A 23,049-nucleotide genomic window follows, 5' to 3' on the forward strand; every position below is an offset into this window, starting at 1 on the left:
CGTTAAATAGAAATTGCCACAGGTAACTGACATCAATAGAGGACAGAAAGCAGTAAATATACAAGTTTTGACTCACAAGTCAGTGAGCAAACCACTGTTTAATAACATGGTTCAAAGACACATGGTTGAAACTAATTAGAACTTCCCCTATGGAAGTTTCAGTCTTTCAGTAGGATTTTACATTTAGACACAACATTAATTTTTACATTATCAGCAACATGTAATTTAACACGGAAGTACCCATATTCATACCACTAAATAATTCATATTTTACAGTATTTTTCTAATTCTTTCCTTCTTCAACACAGAAGAACATGAATATACTGCCTCAACAGTACACTACTGAGCTCTAGCTCAAAACTCAGATCTGTATCCCAAAAAGCAATTATGGGCAAATAAAGTAACATTCCCATAGCTCCAATATTCTGAAATGCAATAACTTAATACAATTTTTCTTGTTGCAACTGAATGACTTAAATTTAGTTTCCTTTGTAGTTTTTTTAAGAACTATGTATATTTGGTACCTAGTATATAGAATTTCGGAAGAGGCTCTTCCCTGTGAGGGTGATGAGGCGCTGGCACAGGACGCCCAGAGAAGCTGTGGCTGCCCCTGGATCCCTGGCAGTGGCAAAGGCCAGGTTGGACGGGACTTGGAGCAACCTGGGACAGTGGAGGGTGTCCCTGCCCATGGCAGAGCTGAGACTGGATGAGTTAAGGTTGCTCCAAGCCCCATCCAACCTGAAGGACATTCTCCAACTTCCATTTTTTTTTCTATAGCATTTAACTCCCAATAATTTCACAGGAATCACCCAGAGTGCTTTATTTTTAAAAAGTAACAACAACAAAAGAAATGGAAAAACTGAAAAGGCAAGAAACAACATGCTTTGTACTGTCCTGTCTCAATGTAAATAAGAAATCACTCAAACAATGCCAAAGCAAGTCAGGATGTAGGAGACAGTCACTGAAGAGTATCTAAACATTTCAACTTACATCAGATAAATACACCTTATTTCTTGATTTATCATACACGTCAATTGTAATTTCATAACGTCTGCCTGTTTCCAAGACCCATCTGTCACCTGGATGAACTGTAAATCCTGCAAAACAGGAAATATTGAACAGTACAAACCAACAGCCTCTTTATCTAATGGAGAAAAGCATTTTGCTTCTGGTGCCCACACTCTGCAGATGAACAGTCATTATTTTAAACTGCTGACTACAGAGATAAAAGAAAATACATAAATCCTATTTCACGTTGAGCTACCTTTATGAACAAGATTAGTTTTCTGTGAAAACTAACACTAAACGGAAGCATGGAGGTACAGCATGAAAACCACAGAAACAAGGCCAGAAATTGCATTAAGCAACCAGGAAGACTGCAGCAATACCAACCCAAATATGCAGGAGGTACCACATAGACAGTGCTGTTGGGCAGTCTGGACACCCCCTGCAGGCGGGCACCTGAGGGCTCAGTCAAGGAACACACAGGTTCAGTACTAGTCAAGTCAAGGTCAGCATTTTCCTGGGACTCCTCCTCTTTGGCTATTTTAAACCTCATTGTACACTGCAAATAAACATTATCCCCATTTCACTGCAAGACAGTGAGCACTTTGGAGCGATCTCACTAGAGAATATAATGATTCAAATATAAAAATTAAATAAAGCCCCCTCACATTTCTACAGTGACTGAGGGGAACAGACATGATTTAAGTGATCTTTTGCCACCTAATTTGTTGAAACATTCCAAGACATCAGACAGCTCTGCTGAGACTGAATTCACAGCAGTGCTGCTTTCCACAGCTCCACCACTGCTCCTGATTTCCAGACTCCTGGTACAAATGAGGATAACTTGATCTTTCTGTGTTGCAAAGGGTGGAGGGCTTGTCTCCTTCCACAGAGTGGTGGCTGGAGAAGCATCCCCAAGAAGGATACTCTTGTCCACCAGGATGAGACTGGTTTGGCCCTGCTGCAGTGCAGTCACAATGGATGTTGCCTGGTCCAGCTTGGCAACTGGCCAGGAGGGAACTCCCTTGGGATGGAGAATGTTATTCTGGAGCTGCAGCTCATACTGGTCTGATGGCATCGCTATTTCTGGAGGTGAAACAAAACATATGAAACAATAAAAGCAGGTGTGGCAGTATTTGGCTGCTGCTAATTATTGCTGATTATTTTTTATTGATGCCTAGTGCACGTATTAAATCAGTATTTTTATTGTCTTGTAAAAACAGCACTTCTGTCATCACATCAACACACACACAAAAAATGAGCTTCTTGGCAAATTTAATGTCTTTGAAACTGCAATTCCCAACTAAAACCATCTCACTATTTAGACCTAACATTCAACTGATTTCCAGCTTCTAAAGAAAACGAAAAGACATGAGGGAAAAAAGGAGGGAGGAGAGAAAACGCAACACACTGCATTTTGAAACAGGCATAAAGCCAGCTAACCCACATTTATAAAGGCTTCACTTTGTGGAGCAAATCCGTTTGCCAATTAAACATCTTCTGTTAGAAAAGTTACTAATCTAAATTTGATTTAAGTAAGAAAGTCAGTTCCTCAGTGACTGTCAACATCTAAAATGACAATGTTAGCATCTACTTTAAGTTACCCTTGTCTTTACATCCTTGAAAAATCCGCAAAAGTATATTCTTAACAGTCACAATTTTTTTGACTGAAAGAACTAAACAGCTGCATCACTGTGTGCCTTAGGAAAACAATATTAAATATTAACAAAGTAGTTTAAAAACAATTAAAATTTTCTCAGAAGTTAAAAATTCACACAAAGCATTAAAATATAAAAATAAACGAGACCAGAACAAACCTGTGATCTTCCCTTGACTCAGCTTCTGAACTCTGTACTGAACTGATGTTCCTACCAGAAGATAAATGTCATATACTGGATTTAAAAGGATGTTTTCCAAAATAAACAATCTGACTTCTGCAGGATGTACATCCTGTTGACAGAGGGGGAAAGACAAGTAACCCCATTAAGAGCAGCTCATTTGTTTGAAACAGACCAAGCAGCAGGAACTTAGAATCTAGAAGTGAAAAACATTACTTGCTGCAATTCACTCTTTATTTTCATCTTGAATTTTGTCACAACAGGGCAATGCAAAGGACAGTGAATAGTACAGAGATCTGCCCTGTGCACAGTGCAAGAATGAAGAAAAATTCATGTCTGTATGAAAATAATTTTGGAGCATACAGAAAAACTTGAGACAGATGCTCATTCAGACATTCAGAAATCCATCTTCCCCCCAACATTCAGAATTCTTACCTTATAGATGCTTTCCTGAAGTCTTGCCTTTAATTTAGAACTCCCTGTTCTCACTCCAGACACCAGAATGGTATCTCCTTGCTTGGCAACTTTTTCCATTTCCAATATATAGGAAGGTGGGATGTAAGTGGATTCTAAGAACTTGAGTATACTGAAAGGTGAATCAAAATTGAATAGAAAACTGTTAATGAACCTTTGTAAACCCACAGAGAAACACCACCACCATCTATCCCCAGCCACTTCCATTTTTTAAGCCAATTTAAGATGCTTGCCTGGGACCAGATATCCAAATTTTACTCATTCTTTGAGGTATCTGCAGCTAATTTCTGTGACAGATAAGTTTGTCTGAAGCTTGCTCGTGAGCTATCAGAAGATTGCACATGCCATCTACTATGACCCCTCCAGTTTGTTCAGTAGGTGAGACTGCAAAAACTCTCTATGTTGTAGAAGAACTCATGTGCAAGACCCAAAGCTTATGTTTATAAAAGCAACAGATCAACAAACCCAGAACGTAACTCTGACCTCTCTCAGGAAGCCAGGATGTATTTAATAAATGACTATGAAAATCATCTACAAGCAGAAGACTAGTAGTGACTGTTAGAAACTCCAGTGAAAAGTAGCAAAAGGGAGGGAAGGAATTTGCCATGAATGAGCAAATGACAGGAAATTTTGGAAAGAGGAGCATGTTTTACAGGGTGTCACCTTCTGCACATCATCTGCTGGCTTCATGTGCACTTTCACAGTAAAACCAGTAGAGCAATATGGAGAACAGTTATGGATATTAACATATTCATGACAATTTATGATTTATTTGCAAAGCTGTACCACCTGTAGAACACTTTTATGCTATTATAGTTAAGCCAACAGTAGAGCATATATCAGTATTCGTTTGGTTAAAATCACATCAGCATATTCACTGAAAGAAAAAGCTCCACATGTACTAGATTTGGGATATCCAGTCCCACTAAGCCATTCATTCTGGCTCTCACTCGTGCATGCAGCTTCAGGTGTATGATGGGCTTAATAGGCCTTCCCCAGCTAATGCTGCTTCTCTAAGGCTGCAGAATCATTCTGTGTTTGCCCAGTAGCAAAATCTTGTTTGCTCCCCCCACACCACTTGCAGTGTATTTGGAGTAGTAGTTTGAGGATGGAAGCTGGCTGTTAACCTTCCTGCTCTGTAGAACTGGTTTCCCCACAAGGAATCATCCTATTTCAACACCCGAATTAAGTGCCCACTGACACCTGAGACTCTTCAGGTTCAGAGAGCTCCTTTCTGAAATGGAAGGGGACTTTTTTCCCTCAAAAGTTAAAAAATAAAACTCTGCTGAAATCCTGAGACAACAATCTTACTGATAAAATCTTCCTTTTGCATGAGATGTTTCAGCAAGATCACCAACCGCATCTGTTTATTTCTAATTATTGCAACAGAGCTGTTCACTATCAGTTAAAATAAACAGGGCTCAAAGTGCCCAGGCTGTCAAGTAGATAGATGCTTAAAAAAACACAACGTGAAACAACTGACCCTTAACATCATAGTTTTACGTATCAGTTCAGTAAACTGCCTAGATGTGGGGAAGTATTTTACACAACAGACTGAAACAGACTTTTAGAGACCAAAGGAAATTACTTTACCGTAGAGCATCGTCAGAGTCTGAGAAGCCATTGGCCTCTGGGTCCTTCACCACTGTCCAGTCAAACACCAACCCTGCCAAAGTGCTGAAAGTGTTTCCTACAAATCAAACAACCAGATTAAAACAAAAATAGAGAACAAGCATAGTCTTCCTGGAACATAAACCATGACTTATTTCCCCAGGAAATTTCTCTATTTTATCCCTACAAGAACAACCATGAAGCACCCTTGAGTTTGCACAAACACCAAACCATGAATCCAGTACAACACATAGAATAAAAACAAATTTATTTTTCATTATTAACATATCACCATACTTCATTTTCATGGCTTACAAACACAGCTGGCAATCATGGTTTAGAAACACAAGCGGGATGGGCTCAGTAAGAGCCCCAAACAATTAATTCAAAGTTTTATAGCTGCTTGACACATTATTTCCTTTCAGTAGTTGTCCTAAAAGCCCCTGTCTTGGTGTGTTATGCATGAACAAAACTTGATTATCAAAAGCATGGAATTCTTATCAGATCATGGCTCTTTTTCTGACGCTACAGACTACAAAAAAGCAGAAGTTTTCTGCTCCTATTAAATAATAATGCATTCAGTTCAAATGCACTGACTCTTACGAGCCTAAATGGTGCCTCCCAAAAGTGAGCGTTTGTAGTAATTAACAGATTGAGCAATGGGTAGTTGGTCTCAAACATCACCTCTGAACTTCTTGTTGGATATCTGACTAATCACAAAAATGTCCTTTTGCAAAATTCTTTAGACTACCTCAGCTCAAAAGAAAAAAAAAAGAAAGAACAGACAACTTCGCAATGTTCACAATGTATTATCCAGGAGAATCTCCTTAAAATTCTCCACTTGGCTTCAAACAATCAACTGTGTGACAAATAAAGTCAGTGCATGTATCAGACAGTTAAAACTTTCAATATATATTTAATCTCCTACAAGATCTCTTACCTTCTGAATCCAAAGCATGAATTTTGAGCTCCAGTGGTGCATCTTCAAGGTAGAGCTCTCTCGTTGTGGACACTACTTGAATGTCGTGAATTAAATCAACAATGGCATCACAGCGAAGCACTTGTCCAGTCACTTGAAGAGACATCAGGAAGAGCACAAGAAATCACAATACTGCATGTGCTCATCAAGAACAATAACAAGTCAAGATGCACCTCAAAATTAGCCAGTGGCACAAGACACCGACACTGAAGGAACTGAAACTTGGTCGTGACTTGATGAAGAAACTCGTGGTCAAATGGTGGCTCAGACAGCAAGTAAAGCAGCTGAACTCGCTCACTGAACTGCAGAACAAATCTGCAGAAACTGATTTCCATCTGCACTGACAGGTACGGGTGTTGTCTGGGAGTGCTTATGCAGAATTGCTACAGTGCTCTCATGTCCCAGAGAAATTAATGACTTTTACCCATAGACATTAAACGCCCATGAACTCCTTCAGTTAGTGACTGCAAGGCATTTAATTGGCCATCTGGTTTTGCCTCTCTGTCACTATAAAAACTAAACAGGAATATTGCATGGCAAACACTAAAGCAACTACCAGCTTTTTCAAATGTGAAGTATCTGAATTTGTGTTAGTCATTTTTATTAAATACCTTTTTATATTTCAGTGACCCCGTCTATTTGTGGATTTTGGGGGGTGGGTGTTAAGAATTACATTTTTCCTGAGTGTATCATTAAAATCATTAACACTTATCTGAGGCAAACAGAAGTTAAAACCCATGCCCATAGAAAGTCTAAAATGACTGTGCATAGGAACTGAAATTTGTCTGTGCACCTCTAAATCTCTGCTTTGCTGCCGGAGGACGGCAGGATGCCCAGGAGAAGCAGTGCTTTGCTCAGACTCACGTGTATCCTCGGCAGAGATGATGGCGGTGAGACGCGTGGGCTGCGAGGAGCGCGCCTGGACCAAGGCTCTCTGCGAGCAGCGCAAGCCGTCCTGCCCCAGTGGCTCGATGCTCGCCACCTCTGGCCGCGAGGACGACCTGTGGGGTGGGGTGCTGTCAGCACTCAGCTCTGCCTTCAAAGCCACAAAAGCAATTCACCTGTGACATGATGCATGGTCAGCAGCTGACTTTGGGAAGAGCTGGACGGCAGCAGCTCCTTCAGGACCCCAGACAAGGCAAACGTGGGCTGAGGATGGGAAAAGCCCAGGCCAGAGGCAGGGCAGGCAAGCTCAGCATTCTCTCCACCACAGAATGAAACAACCTTCCCCTCAATCCAAGGAGCAGGCCAGGGCATTACAGAGCAGAGCCCAGCTCTCCTTTCCAGTGTGCCAAAAACATCAAGATAAAATAACAACAAAAGTTGAAGAGTTATTAATACCCAAGCCTCTTGAAAGTAAATCTGAGACAGCAGCAGTACACATCTGAGGGCTAACTGCAGAGCCAGTGAAATGTTCCAGCAGCCAAAGCCCATGCTAATCACTTCGGACCACCAGCCCTGTGCCCCGGCTGTTCCTCCCTGGCCACAATCACAGGTCAGAGCCGGGCAGGAAGAGAGAGACAGTGCCGGCACCCAGCCCCAAAACAGCCCCCGCTGTGTGCCCGGGATCTGCTCACAAGGGCCCTTTGAAGGATTAAAACAATGAAAGCAAGCACTGATGGGTGACAAAGCTGCTCAAGAATTGCTTCTCCGGATGATGAGAGCAGCTCTGATGAAAGCGCTACACAAAATGCAATCTAAACTGGGAACTGGATCCCTCCTGGTAAAGATGGGGAAGCTAGATGGGTTTGGACATTTTTTCTTGTGGAAGATGTACAAACAGGCTACCTGGGATGTGTGGGGAAAATTCCCTAACACAGCAAGGAGCGGGATAGGAGTTCCAAACAAACAGCAATGTCATATATGCCTGCATCCCCAGACACGGGTTTTACCTCCTTCTCTTACTGGCACAACAAACAAATCCACAGCAGCGAGAAAATAAATTTCTCCTTAACTAAAATTGTACCTATTGAAAAAATCATCACACCACATTCAATTATCTGAGAATTAACAGCTGCAGCCCAGGCAAGCACAGACCTCTGCTTGTAGCCACTGCAATAAAACTGCAAATCCTGTTTCAAACCTTAAGCTCCAAGCAGTAGGGAGGGAGCTTACATAAGGAATAGTTTTAGAGGATTTTGAAACAACAGTACCAACTGCTGACCCAGAATTTCAAAGTATTTTATCTGATCAAGGAGAAAACAGCCCACAGCAGTATGCAATGGGCAATTTAAACACCAATTAGAAGCTTAAACCTGAAAATTGTTTGTCGGTACCTATTCTATATACCTAAACAATGTACACAAATATGTGCATATTTTTCATAGTAGGGTTTACACTGCTCCTAAAATAATATGATTTTCTGCATTAGTAGCACACTTAGCTTCAGTCTAAAAAATAAAAAGAATTTTTAGAAATTAAGTGTGAGTAATTACTTATTTTCCTGTTGTTCTCAGGCAACTATGAAACAGTTTTCCAACATTTAGCAAGTTTCTTTAAACAACATTAGCATTCACAACAAGTAATGCTTTTCCTGTACTTGGCTGGTTGGCTTTTGAAGCTGAGCACGTGCACTTGACTTAGTCTGTATGGTATTTTTAAATAAGTATTATATGTGGGAAATTGACTTTTATTTAGCTCTTTACACTGCTTAATATTCTCTGCCATTAGATTTTTTTTTTATTAATTTGAGGGTTTTGCATTCTTGCAGTCTGTAACTGATTGTGTTTACAACACAACAGGGGTTTCACTGTGGTTTGTATTTGTTCTTTTAATATCTGGCTATGAACTGTAATACAAAACCACTGTGGTTTGTACTAATAGCAGTGCTGTAAAACTGAATCTAATTACAGGATACTTTTCAGACTAGAAAAAGGGAGGAACAAAGATCAATAAAAATTAAATCTCCACTCTAAACTTACATACACTCCACAATTCTAAAGGAACTTACAAGCTTTTACAGTTAAAAGCCAGTCACTGCACTAAGAAACTGAGATTAGACACTATTAGGCTTCTAGCAGTAGTTTAAGAGGTAGAGTATCAGCTGAATGTTTTTTTTTTAATACTAATTTTACTTAAATGGGCCTTTCTGAGGCTTGTTTTCCTATGGATTTATATTTAAAAAGAATATGCATGAGTAGTGTTTTTTCCAGCAGAAGACACTAAGTATTTGATATCATTCAGCAATATCAAAAGCATATTCTGTTTACAGCTACCTGGATGCAGGGCCAAGCAGAGAGAGGCAAAGGCGTTAATCAACCAGGCTGGGGATTACAGAGGCACTACTCTGGGATCACTATTGGGTCCTAGATGGGCAAGAAAAAGAAACTTCAGCTTTAAGTGACAAACTGCAGTTTATATCCTCTGCCAACTACAGCAGCTCTTCAGCAGCGTGTCAGTGTGTGACACTGAGAGCTGGGCTTGTCAGAGGGCAAAATTAGATCCTGAGAAGCACTTCTGGCACTAGCTCTGGATGCCATGCCAGTGCCTGTACGAAACAGCAAGGCAGGGAGGAAGCACTTGAAAGAAGAGTGAGGAGGGAAGGAAAAAAAAATAGCTCACAAAAGACCTCAATTCACATTTCCCTCAGAGTAAAATCCTACTTGCTGAGAAATGAATGGCACTGGCAAAGAGGCTGGCAGTCCTCTTGTCAATTTTTTTAATTTATGATTTCTATCCCCCTCCATGGCCCCAGACACAGAGCTATCTGCCAAGATTTTATCCACATATCTATCAAAACCCAGGCCTGTGTTCTTTATCACCTGTTTTGTAACACGACATGTCAATACCTTACTAGATTACGCTTCATTTATTTATCAGTTGGTTCAAAGACCAGGCACCTATTTATGTTTCTCCCCCTGGCAATTCTCTTTTGATTCTTACTGCTCCAGTGTTTTATACTGTTCTGCCAGCTCTTCAAACTAAACTCAGCTGACTGAGTCAGCAAAAATTCACCTCTGTGGAGCTGCACCACGACTGTCAGTTGATCCCATCTTTTAGAATTTTATCGGGCATTTGGGCAAATATGTAGTCAGAGGGAAACTGGGCACTAAAAGTTTCCAAGAGTTTGGGAAGATTGGACTGACCAATACACCTGCAATATTAGATAGTCACTCTTGGGACTAAAAAGTAAGCAAAAGCCTTAAAACATTTATTCCATGGGTGTTCAGCAATGAAAAGTTTCCAAAAATCAAGTCCTTAATCTTCCTGTCTGCCTTAGCAGGCAGGTGGTGCTCAGACTGAGGAAAAGCTTTTTTCAACAGTAAGCTTGTACTGATCACATCAGCTAAGATAAACATTATTTCTTGTGCCTCCTGGGCTCTGTCAGAACACCTCTGCTACAGACTTGAACCCCTTGCTCTGGTTCTGAGCCAACACTCTCAGGTAACACACACACACCTGAGCCACAGCTGCACAGCCCCTCTCACTTTACCAACAAGGACACCTCAAACCAACTCTGAGCTTGTGCTGGCACTTCCAAGAACTTGCAGCCCGGTAGGGAAAGCCAGGAGAGTGAGGGAGAGGGAGAACATCCTGCTCTTGACTGCAGTGCCTTACAATAGGGAAATGCAGAGCAGGTGAGAAGCACAGAGGGGAATAACTAACATTATTTAAGATGTCACTTCATAATATGGAAATTAACAGTATCTCACACAAAACATTTTTCAGTGAGAGTCAGACAGGCTTTTTTTAGACCTGTGGTAAAACAGGCGATCCAGGAAACGGCATAACTCCTAGATTACCAACACTACTGACACAAATTTTTAAAAGCAACACAAGCCACCACATATATCCTGCGGAGAAGTAAGATCAATTTACAGCAAAAACATGACAAGGTAAGGAGATAGAACATGAGGTTTGCCAGCCAACTACTGTGAAGTGCTGTTTGGGTGCAGGGTGAAATGAGTTTGGGCTCTCTGGAAGTACCTGGGCATCCCACAGCTCCAACACCACTCTGTCACCAGCTCCTCTCCCATGGCAATTACCTTAATACAACCTCCTCAGTGAGGGCATCAGTAGCACACACAAACTTTCCATTAAAGTGACAATAAACTCCTCTTCATTTCCACCAGCTCTCATATGTATCTCAATTCTACACTCTGTGAAATAATGAAATATGTAAACATATTTGTACACTGCAGATAATTTCTGCTACAAATATCCAGCCATGGTGTGTACCTTGGGGGGAAGTGGATTTTTTGCGTGTGTTCCCCTCCTCCCCCTGAAAATATCAGTATAGCAGGTTTCAAGGAGAAAAATCTGCTTCTGAATGCTTTCATTCTTTCAGGTGTAATTTCTAGATTAAGGTAATAAAAAGACAAATACAGACGCAATATAAATGCTAAATGTATCTGCACGGGCTTTGTTTTATGCCTGAAGATAGTACCACATACAATATTTACAGATGGAAACAGTGTGTGCTTTGACAACAAGGCTTTTCCCAAAAAATTATTTTAACATAAAGGCAACCCAAACTCCAGAAGGCATGAGCATCTTGAAAATCAGATAATACTTCAGAGCCATGCTTTACCAGCTTTACCACTTGCTCCCAATCTGCTGATGGGATCTGGGATAATGATAGAACTTGACCTTTTCCCTCTGAATCAGTGGACTTCTCAGACACCACTACGATCTGAAAATATCCTACTTTCAGAGGTAAACTTGAGGCTGAAAGGGAAACTGGGAAAAAATAAGGTCACAACATGCTATAGACTGATCTTTCAGGAAATGGGACACTCATCTAAATTCTGGATGTTTGAGATGAGTAACGTAGGCCTTCAAAAGGTGTCATTTGCTATCACAGATGCTGCTGTACAACCAGAACAGCTCACATAGGCCACCTCTAACCCCACAATCTCCCCTATTACAAATCCCCAGTCCGCTCACCAGACACAGAGGGCCTGAATCTGACCATTTCCATTCAAAGCCCTGCTTTCATGAACACAAACACATCCCTCATTTCTCAAATGTGAGGAAGAATCACTCCTTCTCAAGCCATTGCATTTGGTACTTCCTAACTTGTTCAGTTCAACAGCCCCTCTCCAGTAACAGCTCCTTCAGACAGGAAGCACAGGAAAACTGTCAGCAAGTGGCTGCGGTGCTGCTCCTCCAGAGACATTTCTTTCTAACCCCCCTGCCCAGTGCCAGGCTGTGGGGACAAGGATGCAGAGGGAGAGAGCCCCAGATGCAATTGCTACCTCTGCTCAGTCACACACACACAGCTCCTGCTTCCTCCGGAGGGTCTGCTGAGCACACGTTGAGTTTTACAACCCACATCCTGCCACGCCTAGCAAAGCAGAAGTGAATAAATGCCCATTTACAATCCTGCCACAGAAAATGACAGCACACTGAAGGTGAATCAGGCGTAGTTTCTTTAATTCTCAACCAAAATTCGTCTCTGAAGGGCAGAGGGAGAGGACGGAAAAGGATGTTGAGGCCTGCCTGCATGAGGGATATGAGTCGTATACCGGCAAACAGCACCAAGAGAACATGCTCTGAAATGCACAAAAATCACCTCTATTCTCTAATAAGAACATGGATCAAGCCTGGCATTTCTCTGGAGAACAATCTTACCTCTTTAAATTTGTAGACTTCAGTGAGATTAGCAAAGATCTCCAAGCTTCTGACAGCTGGATAGCACCTGGCATGTGCAGGAATGGCTGGAGCCAGCCCAGCATCACCTAACAGCTCCCTGGCAAACAGGAAAGAGTCTACACTTCCAGATTTTACTAGTGCTTTAATGAGTTTTCGGGTTTAGCTTTACGCAATGTACTTTACCTCACAAACCAAATCCTTTTAAAGGCTCCGTAGCCATAAAAAATTAAAGAAAGAGAAAAAAAACCCACAGTTGTGAGATTTTCACTAAAGCGGTCCATTAAAATTAAATCACATGACCACATGCAGCTCATTTGGAAGCTTTCTCTTAGTTGACTTCTGGATAAAACTAATTACTGCTCTTCTATGTAAGCACCCTCAAATATGTAAACTGTCACAGACCAAAGGTTTGTACCCAGCCCAGAAATGAAAAATGTACAGCAACCAAGCAAAGAAAGTGACAGAATGAAAATACAGCCTTTTAAGACTTATTTCAGTAACTGCCAGACGAAAACCAACTGAAAACTGCTACATGCATCCATCTGGCACATACAGAAGTATCACCCTAAACATACCTCAACTGCCGCTTCTTTTTCAGGTGGGTACCTCCTGCTCGTTACTGATTAAGTTACCATTCTGGAGCATGACAGAAATGACAAGGAGTTGGCAATATTTGTTTAACATGAAAACTACTGTGAACTTTCTAAAATTGCATATGCTGTGGGATTTGCCTTCAGCCCCTGTGCTCAACACTACCCCGTCCTCCCCCCCCCCGTGCGAGGCAGGAAGGGGGCTCTCAGCCAGAAGTTCCTGGAGTACATCCCACGTGCTCAACACTGAGAAAACCGGGAAAGCTTTCACTTTTAAAACTCGACTTCACTGTCCCTACGTGAAGCATTAATGGTGCTGTTACCTACACTTACAGCAGCGAGTGGGTCCCGACTTAGCTACGACTCCTTTATGTCCATACCCTGAGCTCAAAGCTGTCAGGACCCTCATTACTGGCTACAGCGAGAGAAGGGGCATTTCCCCAGCAGCAGCACGAGTTCTGGGCGCTGGCCCCGCACACGCGGAACTGTGGCGATGTGTGCGTGGGGTGTCACCGCGGCTGTGCTGGGCAGCAGGGGGGGACATGTGGAGGCAGAACGGGCACGGTAGGTGGAGAAGCAGGTGGAGTGTGTATGTGTGGCGTACACAGAGAAGCAGGTGGGGGGGTGTGGAATACAAGAAGCAGGTGCACATGTGTGGGGCGTGTGGGGGCACACGGGATGTGAGGCACATGGCGGGCACGGAGCCACGGCGGGAAGCTCCCTTTACAAGCAGGGACCTTCTGCTCAGGGCCCGGCCTGCAGAAAGACGTTGCCCCTCTTCAGCGGGTTTAACCCCCACTACACAAAATAAACAATCCTTCCCTTTAGGGATTATCTTCATGTCTGCTCCCGCACTGCTGGGCCGCCCAGACCCACCCGCAGAGAGGTGAAAGCGGCGAGAGGGCCCGGCTGCCTCGGGAGCCGTTAGGCCCGGCCGCGGCCCGAGGAGCCGCCGCAGGTGCCGGCGAGGGGAAAAAAACGCACGAAGGGCGGCGGCACCTGCACTCACCATCGGTAGCAACCCTCGCTGGCCTCTAGCGTGAAGTTGACGCGGGTACCGCGGGTGAAAGGGAGCAGCACCTTGGGGGTGTTGAGCTTGGAGGAGGCTGTCAGGTGAAAGAGGAATAGGAGAGGCAGCGCCACGGCTGCGGGGACAGCCATGCTGCGCCCGGCCGTAACCGCGCGCAGAGCAAGAGTGAGACGGCAGGCGCGCGCCGGGGCCGAGCAGCCCAGGGGGCAGGGCGGCTCGGGGCAGGGCGGCTCGGGGCAGGGCGGCTCGGGGCCGAGCAGCCCAGGGGGCAGGGCGGCTCGGGGCAGGGCGGCTCGGGGCAGGGCGGTTCGGGGCCGAGCAGCCCAGGGGGCAGGGCGGCTCGGGGCAGGGCGGTTCGGGGCAGGGCGGTTCGGGGCCGAGCAGCCCAGGGGGCAGGGCGGTTCGGGGCAGGGCGGCTCGGGGGCAGGGCGGCTCGGGGGCAGGGCGGCTCGGGGGCAGGGCGGCTCGGGGGCAGGGCGGCTCGAGGGCTGGGCCTCTCCGCGCCCTCCGCCCCCCGGGGCTGCACCGCCCTCCCTCGGGGGAATTCCAACGGCGCCAACAGTGAGGCGCTGGTTGTTTGAGAAACCTTTTCTCCGGCCTGTAACCCCAAGCATCTCATAGGAGTCGTGCTCCAGACCCTTCCCCGGACAGGCTGCAGCACCTCAATGTCTGTCTTGCCGTGCCGGTACCAAAAGTGAACACAGGACTCGGAAGGATGGCTTCCGAGCAGAGCACTCGGAGACAGTCGCTGCCCTGGTTCTCCTACCGCACCAGTGCTGGAACAAGCCAGGTGCAATTGACTTTCCTGGTCCCCTTAATGTTCCCCAGGCACACTGGTGCTAACAGATAAGCTAAGCTACAGTTCATTCATTATCATAGCATCTCAGAATGGTCTGGGTTGGAAGGACTTTAAATCATCCAGTGCCACCCCTGCCATGGGCAGGGACATCTTCCACTGTCCCAGGTGGCTCCAGGCCCCGTCCAACATGATCTTTGACACTTCCAGGGATCCAGGGGCAGCCACAGCTTCTCTGGACTCTGTGCCAGGGCCTCATCACCCTCACAGGGAAGAATTTCTTCTTAATATCTAATCTCGCACTTCTCTCAGCTTGAAGCCATGCTCCCTTTTCCTGTCACCCAGGCCCTTGTAAATAGCCTCTCCCCATCTTTTTTCTCAGCTCCTTAAGTTACTGGAAGGCTACAATTAGGCTACTCCAAAGCTTCTCCAGGCTGAAGAATCCCAGTTGTCCCAGCTTTTCCTTGTATGAGACATGCTCCATGTGTAGAGGATCTGCCTGTCCTTACCTATGACAGAGGGATGCTACATGTATGCATCAGGAGAATGGATTCCAGGAAGGGCACAAGCATCTTGGAGTAAAGATTGTTAAATCCTGCTCAGAGATCAGCTACTGTCCAGGGACACCACCTAAGAGTTTACCCAGATCTAATTTAGGTGGTACTAGAGAATTTATCCAGTTCTCATTTATTCTAACCAAATAAACATCTACAGGATGTTTCCTTTACATAGGAGCACTTTTTACACTATTTATTCAGCTAGTGTTTTATTTGTCAGTACCTCAGCAGTGCTGTTCCACTTTCTGTTCCAGAGGAATGTGTGCTGCTGGACAGTTCACTTCTCTCTGCAGCTTGTGTGTGTGTATTACTTATTTTCTGATTGCACATCATGAAATTGTGTGGTCTGACTTAGAAAAGAGCTGAACTTTGAAGCTGCAATTAAGTCAGTAGAAGCTGGGCCTAGAGAGATGATGCTGGCAAATCAAGCCCTTGCACCTTGAATTGCTCACTAAAATAATGAGGGCAGTTTATTTTCTTTACTTTTTCTCTCAATGAAATTGAAACCTTTCTTCGCAGGTATGTTAGGAAGGTAAGTTCAGTAAAGACTGGGATATTAGGGAGGAATATGATAAAATCACTCATGACTAAACAGTACAATGTGTTCATAGTTAGTACAATTACAACTAAATAAATAAGAGGTAGATAGTGAGTATCTTGCATCCTGTGTTGTGAATGAGGTGAGAAAATGTCTGTATCCCAGTACTTCCTAGCTTTGAAAGCAGGGTGTGCAATCTGAGAACTTATTTCCTTTCTCTCATCAGCAGTGGTGGTGATAAGTATTCAATATGAGAACAATGATTTTCCAGTAACAAATACTTCTTTCTTAGACTTAGGTTATTTTCATAAGAACCAGCAAGGTGCAGTTAGGACATTAAAGCTTATTGATGAAACATACAATAAAGTACGACAAATAAACATCCAACTTCTTCCAGAACATAGAGTAATTTTAAGAATTCTTTTCAGAACTGAGTAATTTTAAAAGCAGAGTAAGGCAGGAGACACTGATGAGCAAATCTGCAGTTTCCATTATATGGTAAAATGACAAAGTGAATTTTGTGCTCACTTGAATTGGAAGTCATGCATTGCACCACTGTGTTAGCACTTTTTTTTTTTTTTTAGAGGAGGGTGAGCTGGGAGGCAGCCAGTGCAGTGAGGAGTCCCTGACATGAGGGGTATGATTCAGTAAAACATCTGGGGGCTGACTTAGCAGTGTTGCTGTCCTGCTCCGCTTTCCCTTTCCATGCTGCTTTGAGATCCCTAGGCATCAGCACATCCCTCCTCACAGGACAGATGGTGCAAACACCTCCCCTCCAGGTTACCTGTATGCTGGAGAATTGGAACAGGACACACACACCAGGAATCTGAGGGAATTTTACAGACATGTCTATGTACACCCTAGTAAGTCTGATAAAGAACACAAATGGAAATGTCTTGGCCTCAAATAGAATGCGATTATAGAGCAATAGAGGGACTGCTTTAATGAGCTGCTTAAGGAAGGAGATAGGCAAACAATAAATGGTTGTTCCCTAAGAAGCTGAGCCTTTTGTGGAAGAATTTCAAGAGATTTTAGAGGCAATCAAAATACATGCAATAAATAACAAAACACCAGGTGCTGATAATGCTTCTACTGGAATATGAAAATAACAGGGGGAGAATTACTGAAATATTTTACAAACTTACTTGGTCTGAACCAAGGAAGTGAAGGCCAAAGAACCAAAGAGACACATACTTGGATCAAATCTTTAAAATCTATCAATTTTAAATAGGGAAATATATTTTTCATAAAGCTAGAAAAAAGGTGTATTAATATATTATGAGGTAATCTACTGGTGTGAAATACTTTTAAATCCTTGTTCAAGAAAAGGAAGCATTTGAAAATGGCACAGTGATGAAGGACCATCTGGACAAGAAACACCTGGCTTAATTTTCAGGCATTTCATATTTTTAAATGTCTGAGTAATTTAAAATATTTTCAACACTCATCTTCAAAGCAAAAAAAGTCCTCCTCCTCCCTCCCCCAAGAGAACTCAAAACCAAACAACAAAACCAACTCTGAATAAATGTAACTTAGAAGGTGAAACTTCAGCAAAATGCTAAGGCAATGAGGTGTGGACGGTTATTTTAAAGTGTACTGGGTGAGGCTGACTCAAACCAGCTCCAATCCTAACCCATGCAGGTATCTGTAGTTGTGTGTTAACAGTGTAGGGCCAGCTCTGTGAAGCTTCAGCAGCTGAATGCTGCTCATAATGTACAATTTACCTGTAAGAGCAGTTCCATTAAGCTGAAAGAATCAGGGCTCACCCAGTAGATTGATGAAACATTCTTTATTATCACGCTCCCAAACCTTTCAAATAAAATAATATTTGATTTAAAGGCTGAAGAATGACTAACAAGCACTAGTAATGCATTTAATGAAATGCCTGTTCCTGTAGGGATGCAGCTCTGGTTGGGAAGAGAATGGGGAGTTGCCTATACCATGCTCAGGAGATGAAAAGGGCAGGTCAATAGACTTGACAAAGAAGGTGGTCTGGGAATCTTAACTTTAGAGCAGAATAACAATAATGGACCTCGTTTTTTGACTGATGCTGTCTGTGTTTATGCTGCAGAGCAGAACAGTATCCTTCAAAAATCACTGTGACAGATGGTCAGCTTCCTTCCTCCCTGTTAGGGTGCTGCTCCCCTCGTCTGTCTTACCCATCACTGAGCTCAAAGTACATGTATTTCCCTACTGACCAGTTCAATGGCTTTCATTGATGGGCTTTTTTCTGCTTAATTTGCTTCCTGGTTCCACCCCCATAGCTGCAGAGCTTTGCAAAGTACCTCCACAAAAGGAGCTTCAGTCAAAGAAGTACGTGAAGTATCCAATATATTAAAAGGTACCTGAAAACCAACAGTACAGGAACAGCACTGCAGCTGGTGTCCCTTTGTGCCAGCAAAAGACTCAGAGAATCCTGGAATGGTTTGGGATGGGTTGGGAGGGACCTTCAAGCCCATCCCATCCCACCCCTCAACATGGCCAAGGACACCTCCCACTATTCCAGGTTGCCCCAAGCCCCATGCGGCCTGGCATCGATCCTGCGGAGAGATTCTGCTTCGGCTTCGCGTCTCTGCTCAGCTGCCTCTTTTGCCTACAGAAACTGAGCTGTAAGAGGAGGCATTACACTGCATTACCTCACAATGGGTATTGGAGTCCTACAGAGTACAGAAACAGTCCTTTTTCAGTTATTTATCACTTTGTCCACCAGTAATAACATTCAATTTACTGTATTAGACTTTTGTATCTTCATACACCTACGGAAGGTTTTATGAGAACATCCTCTCAGCCTTACTACTGCTTTCTACAGGGGTAATGAAGGACTGACAGCAACTATAAAACTGAGCATTCTGGTTATCCTGCCAGGATTTTCCGTCCAAAGTGTTAGGCCAAAGGAAGGCATATATTCAGAAAATGTCCAAAATTAAGGCAGGCTTGGTGTCATGGAAGGAATATTTAAAATTGATGGAGGTTGAGTTCCTTCAGGTTACTGAGACAAGAGAACTTGTGTTTAGAAAATGGGTAAAATAAGAGCTGTGATAAATGGAGATGATTTGTGCTAACTAAACTGTAATTATTTGGAAAGTTATTATTGTAAAGCAGTAAAGGGAACTGGTGTTACAAGACAGATGGACTCCTTTACAGATATTACATGTTAAAAATACATGATGTAGTTTTAAGATAAGTAATGTCTCAAGACAAAATCGACCTTGAGATGGACAAAGTTGGAATGACTTTAAGCATAAGGCCTGAAATTACAAAATGTAAGACTAATTAGTGGAACACAATACTTATTTACATAAGACAACGCTTAGTACACACAACCTGGTAGGTTCAGAGGACAACGAGGTTGAGTGTAAGCCTTCATCCAAAAGACTACGAAAGGAAGACTGAAGACCCTCTAGCAACAAGTGAAGCATGCGCCATGAAATATAGTGATGTAGAATTTAAGAATTGAAAGTAGGAAGAAACTTACAGGAAACAGTAATGAATATGTAAAAGCATATGGTATATAGGTTTAGTTTGAATTGTTTTGTTTTGTTTTGTACATAAGGCAGGGTGAAAAGCCCTCCCTGTACCCAGGTCGGTATGTTTGCTTATGTTTTAATCATACTTAATACTCGCAAATTACATAAAATACATAATTTTTATTTTTTTTTTTACTAAATTGTATTCTTTTACTAAATTGTATTCCTTTATACCAAATTGCTATTCAATTCACTAAATTGTATTCATTTTTAATTAAACTGCTGTTAATTTAATAGACCTAGTTGTCTAATTTTACTTTAATTTAGAACAGAGCCAAGGCTGCCGTTTTTTGCACAGCCTCATCTGCCAGGGATGCTGCCAGTTTTCCAATGTGTAAGCTACAATTGAGTCCACACAGAGAAATGTAGCTCTTTAGATCCCTGTTCCTATTGGATAAATCCATTCGATATGCAAGACTTTCCCAGATGGTGTAAAACCCCAAGACCATACTAATTTATGCAAGATGAGTCTGATAACATTGAGATTATGAAACAGAAGCATCAGATAAAAATAAACGGTTTTCACTTCAGAGTTTATCTACCTTTCTAATGTAAATTTATGGTTATTAAAGGAGGTTATTTATAGGTGTCTTTTCAAGCTGTTACATAACAGTGCTTCTGCCCTGTGCTTTTGTACACAGATAGAAATCACATTAATGAGCTATTCACCCAACAACTCAATGAATGTAGGAGTGAGGAGAATTCACAAGATGAGACAAGTAACAAACAAAAATCCCAAGCTTTCTTTCTGCTTTAAATACATCAGGGAAATTTAGCAGAACACAGAAGTCTTAAATCTTGAAAATAACGAATACAATTTATGAGCAGGAATGTGAATATGTTTAATGACTTAGTTAACAGTACTAACAAAAGTGAATTTGGTCTTTTCAAGGTTACTTGGTTGCAAATTATGCTATGTACACCTCACAAATTTTAAGTAGGCAGTCAAGTACAATAATTCTGAGTCTGTTTTAAACATTAACACTCTCTTGAATTGGTTTGTTATATTTTATGCATTAAACACCAACATGTGACAAAGTAAAAAATACCACTGTAATAAATTATGTGTAAATAACAATTCGTAAAGAGATAAATAAGATGTATATGTATTGAAATAATAAAAAAACCCAAAGATGTGTATATAAAAAGGAAAAAAACCCTCCTTCCAAGCCTGGCCGGGAATCTTTCTCCGAAGGCAAAGGATTGCAGCCAACACCCAGATAATGAACATTAGCTCGGAAAATAGACAGGATGAGAGCCATCAAGGACAACAAAAGGACTAGCTCGGAGGAGGAACCCAACTCCGGACCTGACCAACGTCCCTGCAGATCTCGGTTGGGAAACAATCAAAGTCGACAAAGACGAGCCTCAGAAAAGTATCCGCCGCTAGTCCTGAATCGCCCACCTGTCAGACCAGTGTTGGAGATACAATCACTGGAAACAAAAGGGAGGACTTTGCCGAGATTTCCATCGGCACCAACCCCGGATCACACCACTTCTGCCTTGATAACCCAAAATTAAAATACATACAGAGTCTCTTTACATATGAGGAGACTCTGTCTGGACACTGGTTAGGTCTATTTTTCCAAGCCAGGAAGTCCATTCACCGAACAATCAAGAACACTTGGTGAATGGAGCCTGCTTGGAATTTTAGCCTGAGGACTTAAAAATCCTATAAAACCCCAAGCCTGAGAGCGCTCAGACGTGGATTTGGGAACCCTACACCTCGGGTGTAGACCCTGTCCACCCAGCGCTGCGCTGACCATTTTTATTGTGGTTTTTTTCTCTCATTGTTATTCTTTGTTGTTTATTAATAAATTTCTCTCTTTGATTTTATCGCAAATTTGCCTTTGCATTTATAACAGATTGGTGCCGTGACTCGGATCGGGAAAACTGTGAGAGAGTCTCGCTGTCCAGGACGGGTACCCCCGCTGATTTTAGCGGCCTGGGGAGCAGAGAGCCTCCGCAGTTCGCTCCGACATCCGAACCAAATTTAGGCTGAGACAAAAACCACAATAAAAGAGACGGATCCAGAGAGCTCAGGAAGGCACGGAGCCTTCAAGAAAACCGCGGTTTGATAGCTCATAAAAAGTCGACAGTGCACGAAGACACCCTCGCAAGAAAATTGCTGTAAGTATTGTGAGGTTGAGCGGGTGATTGGGCAAGCGTGTGTGAGACGTGATCCGATCACGGAGCGAGAGCGGACTCCAAGGCCGCGTTTCCATCCTCCCGCGAGGGAATTGGCCGGCCACGGAGGAAGCGAGTCGGTGTGAGAAAGACTCTCTCTTCACGTTTGTAAAGCCTGGGACTAAAGGGAGTCCCGGGGGACCGATCACAAGGGGCTGAAAGGGGAAGAGGACGTCCTGTTGAGCTCGGGAATGAGTAAACTCTTTCAGCCAACAGACCTAGGAGAAGGTCCAGGGGAAAATCGAAACGCTAACTACAAAAGACCCCGGTGCAGCTAACCGAGAGGTGAGTATTAGCAGACTTTGATTTTCCTAGCAAAAGCGGAACGAACACAACGCAGAACAGGTAAGATTTCTTGTTTGAATATAGGGAAAAGTAATGGGAGGAGTCCTTCCGAGAAAGCGAAGGAATTGCTAGACATCCCACCAGAAAGTCCTTTGGGTTGGATGTTGAAGTATTGGGAAAATTGCCGTGAAAGGAAAAAGAAATCCAAGGCAAAAATGATCTATTATTGTGCCGAGGTTTGGGGTGGGCAGGAATTGAGAACCCATCTCACTTGGCCGATATTAGGAACATTTGAAAGGTGGACGTGCAGCAAATTACACTCTTATGTGGAGAGTAAGGTTCCCTCGGACCCCGAGGAAAAAGAATATGCCAGGCTCTGGTTAACTGCCAGAGTAGGGCTATTCCCAATGAAACAAAAAGGTGGACCAAAGACAGAAACCTGGGAACCCCTTGATCATTTACCCCCTCCATACCGCGGGCCGGCAGAACCTTCTGCGGTGGATCAAGTGGTGCCATCAGCACCCGCGGGTTCCCCAGGGCAACCGGTTGAAACACACATCGCGAACAAGGGAGTCGGCACCAGCAGTGGTTCCGGCAGCCCCCCCTTTTTTTGTCCCCGCCTGTGAAAACCGCAGCCGCCACAGCCTCTCCAGAGTCTATGGTAGTGCAAGGTCGGGGATCACCCTATCCACAATTGCCCGTCCGACTGCCACAGCCAGGTCCCTCGAATTTAACAGAGGGAATCCCTCACGGTAACCTGGTGGCAACAGACTGTACATCAATAATAAAGGAACAGACCCTCAAAAACCCCAATTCCCCCCCTGCGAGTAGGACTCGTTTTAAGTCTAAACAGATGAGTGAAGAGTGGGAAGAGAATGAGAATAGACACAGAATGTTCCCTCTCAGGGAAGTGCCAACTGCCCCTGGAGTAATTGGGTTTGTGAATGTACCCCTTAACTCAGGGGATGTGCGAGTGTTTAAGAAAGAGATGGGGCGATTGTTAGATGATCCGTTTGGAGTGGCTGAGAGATTGGATGA

General features: G+C 43.3%; 1 protein-coding gene and 1 long non-coding RNA gene across 2 annotated transcripts in view; one reads left to right on the forward strand and one right to left on the reverse strand.

Annotated features, from left to right (window-relative positions):
* Positions 1 to 14,330, reverse strand: part of NUP210 (nucleoporin 210) — a 50,965-nt gene extending 36,635 nt beyond the window's left edge. The window contains exons 1-9 of the mRNA XM_058844858.1: positions 14,101 to 14,330; positions 6,772 to 6,908; positions 5,869 to 6,000; positions 4,911 to 5,007; positions 3,279 to 3,429; positions 2,823 to 2,955; positions 1,933 to 2,091; positions 1,393 to 1,461; positions 991 to 1,097 (exon numbers count right to left, since the gene is read on the reverse strand). Of these exons, the coding sequence (XP_058700841.1) occupies positions 991 to 1,097; positions 1,393 to 1,461; positions 1,933 to 2,091; positions 2,823 to 2,955; positions 3,279 to 3,429; positions 4,911 to 5,007; positions 5,869 to 6,000; positions 6,772 to 6,908; positions 14,101 to 14,252 (1,137 nt within the window). The 5' untranslated portion in view covers positions 14,253 to 14,330. The remainder of the gene's footprint in view (positions 1 to 990; positions 1,098 to 1,392; positions 1,462 to 1,932; positions 2,092 to 2,822; positions 2,956 to 3,278; positions 3,430 to 4,910; positions 5,008 to 5,868; positions 6,001 to 6,771; positions 6,909 to 14,100) is intronic.
* LOC131582065 (uncharacterized) lies at positions 14,184 to 19,481 on the forward strand. The gene is made up of 3 exons (XR_009278264.1): positions 14,184 to 14,286; positions 14,733 to 14,911; positions 18,519 to 19,481. It is a non-coding gene; the product is annotated as an uncharacterized LOC131582065 (long non-coding RNA).
* Positions 19,482 to 23,049: the final 3,568 nt, after the last annotated feature.

Source organism: Poecile atricapillus, chromosome 9 (assembly GCF_030490865.1).
Source record: "Poecile atricapillus isolate bPoeAtr1 chromosome 9, bPoeAtr1.hap1, whole genome shotgun sequence".
In the NCBI taxonomy this organism is placed as follows: Eukaryota; Metazoa; Chordata; class Aves; order Passeriformes; family Paridae; genus Poecile; species Poecile atricapillus.